Source organism: Pavona decussata, unplaced genomic scaffold (genome assembly GCF_977016875.1).
Source record: "Pavona decussata unplaced genomic scaffold, jaPavDecu1.1 SCAFFOLD_30, whole genome shotgun sequence".
Taxonomy (NCBI): Eukaryota; Metazoa; Cnidaria; class Anthozoa; order Scleractinia; family Agariciidae; genus Pavona; species Pavona decussata.
In genome coordinates, this window is record NW_028145453.1 from 41,220 (window position 1) to 50,000 (window position 8,781).

Genomic DNA, 8,781 nt, shown 5'->3' on the forward strand with positions numbered 1-8,781 from the left:
TGAGGTTAATCATACCGACAATATACTCTCCTTGCAACATTACAATGAGCAACCTCTCTGGAATAATTCTCTGATTAGAATTGGTCGCAAACCTGCTTTTATTCGACAATGGCTCAAGGAAGGAATTTTGTCGATAGAGCACCTTAAGAAAAACCCAACCACATTCCTTTCCTATAAAGAGTTCCAAACCAAATATTCACTTAAACCCTGCTTTCTCGCTTTTAACGGAATCATCTCAATACTGAAATCCCTGAGGGAGCGATTCAAAAACAATATAATCAATATTGAAAAAGAAGATGTCAAGCCTTTCAACAAATCATTCTTGGTGACGAAAAAACCCAGCAACTTAGTTTATAGAAACCTTGTAGCACTTAAGAGTGAGAAGCCGCTAAGTTCTCAAGCGAAATGGCAGAACGATTGTAAACTAGAAGATGAAATTGATTGGAAAAAAACTTTTCAACTGGCAAGAACGTGCACAAAAAGCACCAAGATTATTATTTTCCAATTTAAACTTCTCCATCGACGTCTTGCAACAAACTCCTTTCTATTTAAAATTTCAGCAAGAGATAACGATCGTTGCACTTTCTGTGGAGGAGAAACCGAAACTTTGCTTCATATTTTCTGGAATTGCACGTTAACTTCTTTTTTTTGGAAAAGTACATTCAACTGGCTACGTGCTTGCTCACTAATTCAGAACGAAAACCTTGACATGATCACTGCCTTAGGCCTTAGCCCTGACACCTCAGATGCTGAGCTCCAAATTAATTTTTGCTGTTTGATGAGCAGATATCACATTTGGCTTTGCAAAATGAAAAACGAAATTCCCAACTTTCCACAATTTCTACGTTTTCTAAAGAAAACCTATGAAATTGAGAAAAACGGTTCCAACGACCCTCCTGAAAAATGGAAACCTCTCCTTGATCACCTTTAACTTAAGATATATGACAATTCTAAATACGGTTAAGGTGCGTGCCTTTTGCTACTTATTTTGCAAATCTAATCTAATAAAACGTCGGAGACCTTCTCAAGCTAGATCAAATAAGAGTACACTTAATAATTGTCCTTTTCGCACTTGTTTATTTATGTCTTATTTCATGCTCATTTTCAAGTTTTTTTATATACTTTTTTTTTTTTCAATGACCAGTAATACATTGTTCTTTGTTTTGCTTTAATGAAATTTTCGCCTCTTTTCTTTTTTTTCCCTTACATCTGTTAAAAAAGTGAAAGTAAAAGAGTATTGTAGTGTAAGCGATTTGTAACTAATGTTAAAAGTAATGTACTTTGTTTGTAAGTAGTGTTTTGTTTGGAATAATAATAAAATATAAAAAAAAAAAAATACATTGTGAGATATTTTTTCTCAAAGACGTTAAAAGACCATTTTGAGAAAAACGCCTTTAAGTTAAGGGAAGGATATCCTTTAATTTGTTTGTACACAACTTCCAACTTCTTGCACAAAACTGTCTTGTGAAAGGATAATAAAAGGGCGGCTAAAAAAAGGCAGAAACGTTTTGTTCGTTGCAAGGAAATTAGTAAAATGAGTAATAGAATACCTCTTGTTTACAAACTTAGCGTTCGCATTTCAAGTTAAAATGACACACTTGCCAGTGGTAAATCCAATACGGTTTAAATGAAGGAAGAATACAAACAGTTCTTGAAGTAAACTTCTGGTAGATGTCCGCCTTAAACTTTTATCTTACCAACTTTGGACGTGCAGAGATAGCCGCGGTTTAAGTATTGAGAAAGAAGACCCGATTGAGTGCTATAAAAGTAATACAAGTTCATCCACCTTAACCGAGTTCCATTTTGACTTATCAGTTAGCTCCTTATTGTGTCTCCAAATTCCAAATTGTAAATGATTTATTCTACCCTTTCCTTAATAGATTTTTGATGGGAATAAAGCAAGCATCAGCATAAAGAAACACGAGCTACAACCATCAATAAGGACGCGCTCGATTCGCATTTATCCAATTGAATCGTTTGGTGTAATGTCAGATTCGTCTTTAAATAATGTTGCGTGCCTCAGACTAGGACTGTACGGATGCTCAGCGCCAGGTGAGTAACAAAATACAGCGCTAGCCAGCCTGTTGAACTATTACATCATTTCGAATCCAGTTATATTAATATTTGGTTATGACGTTACTGTCCGTCCGATCGTATGTCCCTACGCAACAACGGAAGAAAACTGAAAAAGGGTTATATACCGACCCAAAGCGTCTGTGTTTTTCAAACCATTGCTGACACCTTTTGATATTTATTTTTATATCAATCAGAGATACATTTTCAAGTGTCACGCTTCCCCTACCAAATTTCCGTTCAACGTTTATTTTAATCAACCTGGTAGTTTTAAATGCGCTTGCGCACGATGCAAGACTTGCCCTTTCATTCACAGCGTCGACAAAACCCGCTAATGATATTTATTGCATAAAATACACTTTATGCAATCATTTATTCTTTGGTGACACAGGGAGGAGACTAGGTGATCCATTTCACCAAGATCTTCGAGACGTTGAAAGTAATAACACTTGGATGCATATATACCAGTCGCTCGAAATTTTAATCTACCTAACCACTCTTGGAAACACATGGCAGTCTGTGGAATTTCTCTTCATCATGGTATCATAGAAACCTGTAAAACCTTAGAACGAAAATTCATCTTCCAAATCGGCATTCTTAATCTCCACGTAATCAACGAACGGCTTTCATCGACTAATTTATTCTTGTTTGCCACATTACCATGCTCCTACCAATAACGACATTTAATGATATTCTTTAGGAATAACATTTATTTTTATTGGGATACAGGTGACCTAAGTACTCACTAGTATCTGTCACTATGCCGTGAGACTCAGCAATACGAGCTCATTATTTCATCAGAAAAACTGTGTTTTGGTTTTAAAGCATTTGCTTCATGAAATCAGTTTGCTGAGTTGAGTAATAAACAAACAGACAAGTAATCATTCTTCCTTCGGGTACTCAGATTGCTACATCGTTGTCCGATGTTCGATCTCTCTGTGCAATACCTATGTTTCTTATTTCATGGGCTAAGATCTGAAAATCGATGCTTCGATTTGCTGAAATTACCAGGACGCATGTGGCATGTGAACCTACAGTTAGTTGCAAAAGCGAGGAAACACTATCGCCAAAAACCCACCCTTCGATGGTAAATATTGGCCAGAGTCACAATGCAAGGCAACATTACCTGTAGTCTCATACGCAGCCATTATTAGAGTTGTCACGCAACCCTTCTCCCCACTAAAGCGTTGTGTGACGGCCCTAATAACGGCTGGGTACGAGACTACAGTACTTAAAAATTTCCCCTCCCTCATTCAGTGTTGTCGCCCTCTCGTTTGTACAGGGTCTGGGTAGCAAGACAACATTGTACGAAGGAGGGGTGGGTGGGGGTAGGGTGAAGACAGTGGCTGAGCGAGAGACGCGAAATATTGCTCGTGTACGTAAGAGGATCTCAATTTTTTTTTGCAACTAATTGCAGCAAATGATCTAGCTCGCAGTGATTTTCAGTTGTTAGAGCGCCCGTCCTTCATGTCGATAGCTACGTGTTTGACTTCTGTCGCGATTCAAATATATTTATGTATATTTAAATCTTTCTTAAATGAATTTCATTAAATAGAAGGAAGATCATCGCAGTTGTTTACTCAGTTACGAATGCATTTCCTTTTCATAGAGAAACCTGTCAAGAGATGCGCCAACATGCTTCGAAGCCTTCTGAAGAATCCACCGGAAAATACAAGAGTCGCTATAAACATTCGTCTTTCAAAGGCAAGGTACCGCTGTCGTGAAGGGTTCACGTTGGTTGGTAAGGAAATGCGAACGTGCAGAGGAGGAAGATGGAGGGAGAGCAAAGAACCTCGATGTTTAGGTAACGATTGGGATACCTCAACAAGTCTAACAAAAATGTTGTGCCAGTGATGCTTGTTTTGTTCCCTGCCAAAATGGAGCTCTCAGTTCTCTCAATTTGCTATCAAACTACAAAGGCTTTTATTCTCGTTTAAGCTATGTCCAGGACTAAGGACAATGAGGATTAAGAATACTACATTGTGTAAACATCATAAGGTGTCCAGCCTTGTTTTAAGGTATCAGCCACCCTTCAGGACAATCGCTGCCATATTTGAGGTTTCAACGTTTTCAAATAGCTATGCTTGAGAGCTTTCTTTAAAAAAAAAAAATCAAAAGAAAATATTATTTCTGTTGAAAGATATCGAGAGTAAAAGATTTTTTTTCGTTAATTATATTGATTGATCGTTGACAAAATTTGTCATACCTGTGTCACATATCAATTAACTTGTCTGTGAACAAGTAACGTGATACCGAGTGCGTGCTTCGACACAACACGTGCGAATTGTCTTCGTGTTGTTTATAGCCTTTAGTATTCTCCGTGGATATTTAGCGTTTGCTTCGGTGAAAATGCCGCCAAAAAAAAAAGAAAAGGTCGTGCCCGTTTTCGTCATCGAAACCGAGAGCGAAAAAGAAATCGAAGAGCGAGTTTGACAAACGATGGGCCGCAAAATTGGCAGAGAGCGACAAAGGCTCAGTTTATCGACAAGAGAAGTGGCTCGAGGAGTTGGATATTCAGAAAAGCGAAAATGCTACAGTTGCTGCGAGCGCAAGCCGCTCCAAAATCCAGCTAGAAGAGCCAGAAGAAGAAAGCCAATTAAGCTTAACGACCCCATCTGCTGATGGAACGTGGAAAACAATAAGCGGTCGAGCTATCGCGTCGAGCGAAAAGCTGCTTGAGAAACTGGACGAGTCTGTATCTTGTCGATTTTGCCAGGGAAGAGTCCAAGTCATGGAAGATGCAGCGACTAAGCATGGACTTGGTTCTACCTAGAGAATCCAGTGCGAGAATAAAAGCTGTCCGTCGCACAAGACAAATTCTGTTTTTAATTCTTCCGAGAAGAGCAGAGCGTTTGAAATAGACCGGGCCTCAGTTCTAGGCCTTCGAGCAATCGGCGGCTTCGCTTTCGTTCGTGTTGATTTCGCACTGGTTTTTGGCATCTTTACTGAACCTAGCTAACATTTCAAGAAATAAACACAATATATTTTTATTGCTACATGAAAACCGTATTGTTGTTTGTAAATTAAACGATTACTATGCATGAACGTTCACTTACCTCAACAAATTTTGTCTTTTGTCCACACGCGGTGTAATTGAGGCTATCTCTAAAACAGGGAACGGGGAATGGAGGAATGGGGAATGGGGAATGGGGAACGGGGAACGGGGAATCTCTAAAATAGGGAATCTCTAAAAGGGGGAATCTCTAAAATAGGGAATCTCTAAAAGGGGGAATCTTTAAAAGGGGGAATCTCTAAAATAGGGAATCTCTAAAAGGGGGAATCTCTAAAATAGGGAATCTCTAAAAGGGGGAATCTCTAAAAGGGGGAATCTCTAAAAAAGGGAATCTCTAAAAGGGGGAATCTCTAAAATAGGGAATCTCTAAAATAGGGAATCTCTAATAGGGGGAATCTCTAAAAGGGGGAATCTCTAAAATAGGGAATCTCTAAAAGGGGGAATCTCTAAAATAGGGAATCTCTAAAAGGGGGAATCTCTAAAAGGGGGAATCTCTTAAATCTCTAAAGCTTTTTTACAACCACTGTTTCGGCAGGCTTTTTTGTTGTCTGATACTGGGTAATAAACACCGCGCCAAATGAGCCTTGATCAATTACTTCCTGGCTCGTAATCTCGTCCCAGCTAAATTTTGGGAGCCCATCAAACGCCTCAAGCTTTTTTCTTTCGCTGGCAAACGCCAATGGAAACTTGAAATTGTTATCCATGTTGACCTGAAGCCACCGACTTGAAAAAAGGTCGACCGAAGGTCGGGATGACATGTCTTATCTTAACACGTTCTTGCAGCCATTTCCCGCCATTTGGTACTACTGAAAGAGAATTTGTCTTTTTGGTATAAAAAAGCAGACGCTATTAAACCTTATATTCTCATTACTAGTCTTGTTAATTACGCCATGAAACGTAACCAGCCAGACACAATGAAAACATATTTAGCATTTGCAATTTGGGTGGCTTCCCTCCTACGTCAGACATGTCTTTACCCCAGGGAGATAAGCATGTCTGGTACCCGAGTGATAACATCATAGATAAGGTGAATTTTTTCCTTGACCAGTGAAACCTTTTTTTTTTCTTGAAAAACATTGAGGGCGTTTGTTGCAACTTTCGAAAGGCGTAAAAGGAAATTGTTAGTTTTACACATAAGAAAGGGCTTTTTTATTAGACATCGTTGTAAGGCCATTAGGGCTGATGGATCAATCGTAACACAAACGCGAATTTCACAATTGGCATTTTTGAACTAATCACGAGATAAGCTTTATGCAGGCGTAAAGACGTCTGTCTAGTCCAGTTAATGATGGTCGACGCGTGTTACAGATGCCAGGCCCGGTTCCATTTCCAGTCATTTTGAGTCTACGGCTTATTCAGAGATTCAATTGCGCTTTCATCTTTACCGTTTTGCAGTAAGATGCTGTAGAAAATTCGATTTCTCTTGCTGTATGTGGCCCTTTGGTATCGATTGGCATAAATTTTTTAGACCACCCCTACCGAAGATATTGCGGCAAGCGACGACAACAATTTATTTTTATCTTATATATCTAGTAATTATGACAACAACTGTCAATAATATTATTGGTTGTTGGCAAATGCTGTAAATGTCTCTTAGGAAAAACTCTACTTCTAAAACGTTCATAGATTTATCCAGTTTGTTGATAGATTCTCCCGTTTAGAGATTCCCCTTTTTGAAATTCCCCCTATTAGAGATTCCCTATTTTAGAGATTCCCCTTTTAGAGATCCCCCTTTTAGAGATTCCCTATTTTAGAGATTCCCCCTTTTAGAGATTCCCTATTTTAGAGATTCCCCCTTTGAGAGATTCCCTATTTTAGAGATTCCCTATTTTAGAGATTCCCCCTTTTAGAGATTCCCTATTTTAGAGATTCCCCCTTTTAGAGATTCCCTATTTTAGAGATTCCCCCTTTTAGAGATTCCCCGTTCCCCGTTCCCCGTTCCCTGTTTTAGAGATAGCCGTGTAATTGAACTTACTGGAAGCAAAATAATTTATATTTCCCGCTGCCTTAAGCGAAAGTTTGTTCCTGTTACATGTTACCTGTCAAGTCCTATTGTTAGAGAAAATTGATCCCTCTCTGATATCAATCAGAATAAACATTTAGGTGTTATAACCTCATTCCAGGTAGGATGCCGCCAAAAACGTATTTTCCATTTTATCTCCGAACGCAAATTTTGCCGATCGGCTCGTACATTTTGAACTCCAAGTCGGCAGCCTTTCAATCAATTTCGCTAAAATTTGGCCGGAGTGTAGCCTCTTCCAGGCGTTCAGTTAGTTGGGGCGCAGCGCGAAAAAAGGCGCGCGAAAAAATAAAGAAAAAGCGCGCGAGGGGAAGCGAAAGAACACCGTTCTTTCGCTTCCCTTCGCGCGCTTTTTCTTTGTTTTTTCGCGCGCCTTTTTTCGCGCTGCGCCCCAACTAACTGAACGCCTGGAAGAGGCTAGCCGGAGTGATGCCATATATCTCTTCTACAAAACCGTGTCTGCGAATTTTAATACTCCTTTTGATTTTTTAAAGCCACAGGGAGTGTTGACTAATTGCCTTCCCCAACTTCATTTGCTAATAAAAGAGAAACAAACGCACTTGTCAAAAATCTGAGACACGGTTTTTTAGAGGAACGTGTTGAAAAGCGAATGCGGTGTTAATTGTTTTCTTCCGTTTATTTCCGGCGGGAGTGGAACATGATTTATAGAGACGTGTACTCAAAGCGTTCCAATTTCGAAACACATTTAAGTAAATATTAGTTTTTGTTAGTTCAAATCCATAATCTGGAATTATTAAGCTTTTAAAAAATATATGGTTTATAGGGGTTTTAATAAAAACAACTAACGCTACAGCGATCCGCGCGGACGGTCCTGACGGGTGGCTGATACCTTAAAGCATCCATCCCAGGAACAATGCTAAACTAACTTAATTAACTTTGCAATTACGAAATTAATAATAATTTGCTGATAACGGGAAAATCGCACGTGGAAGTAATCAGTTAAACCATTCTACGCATGCGTCGTCGACTGAAGTCAAGAAAACAAACTCTGAGACCATTACATCGCTCTGGCTTTTAAATTTGTTTTGCTGAATTTCATATATTATAGAGTTAATGCCTGGTCCCGAGGGGGTTAGTTTTGTCAGGGGCCCTGTATTTGTTTTCTCGAGAGCCTGAATGTTTTCCGTGGCAAAGTCGAGGGACTAACGGACAAACACGGAGGGTCGTGGGTTCAAATCCCATCTGGGACTCGGATTTGTTTCCGAGTCTTCGTTTCTCCCTTATTCACATTTGATATCTTAAAGTCGAGGGAGACATCGATACTCTTGTGAAAATGTTTGAATTTAGGGCCATGTGATCATGATAACCAACCAATCATAGTCGGAGTTGTATATGGGGAAATCGTAGCTGTATACGTAGTTTATTTTAGTACTATCCACACTGTAGTCCTTAATTTTCCTTTCAAGATGCGTCTCCGCCGGCATCAAGTTTTCAAGTTTGTTTAGACGTGCAATCGATTGTCTTTATCCAATACCGATTTCTTTAACGATGCGCGTAATCAGTAGTGCCTATTGTAACCGTTAATCGAGAAGCCTTTTTCATGTTCATAACCGGCTTGTAAGAATTTCAGACTAAAATGGCTAAAATCCATACCCTTTTTCAGACCAAAATGGCTAAAAATGATACCCTTTGGCACCGAACATATCATCGTAGC

The 8,781-nt window shown here is 39.2% G+C and overlaps 1 protein-coding gene across 5 annotated transcripts in view; it reads left to right on the forward strand.

Annotated features, from left to right (window-relative positions):
* LOC146484748 (uncharacterized) overlaps positions 1-8,781 on the forward strand; it is a 198,647-nt gene that overhangs the window by 25,848 nt on the left and 164,018 nt on the right. For all 5 annotated transcript variants that reach the window (XR_014863547.1, XM_085104405.1, XM_085104406.1 and 2 more), the window contains exons 3-4: positions 1,881-2,052; positions 3,683-3,877. Coding sequence is in view for 4 of the 5 variants with exons in the window: in XM_085104405.1 (XP_084960531.1) it covers positions 1,881-2,052; positions 3,683-3,877 (367 nt within the window). In the remaining variant the exon portion in view is untranslated. The remainder of the gene's footprint in view (positions 1-1,880; positions 2,053-3,682; positions 3,878-8,781) is intronic.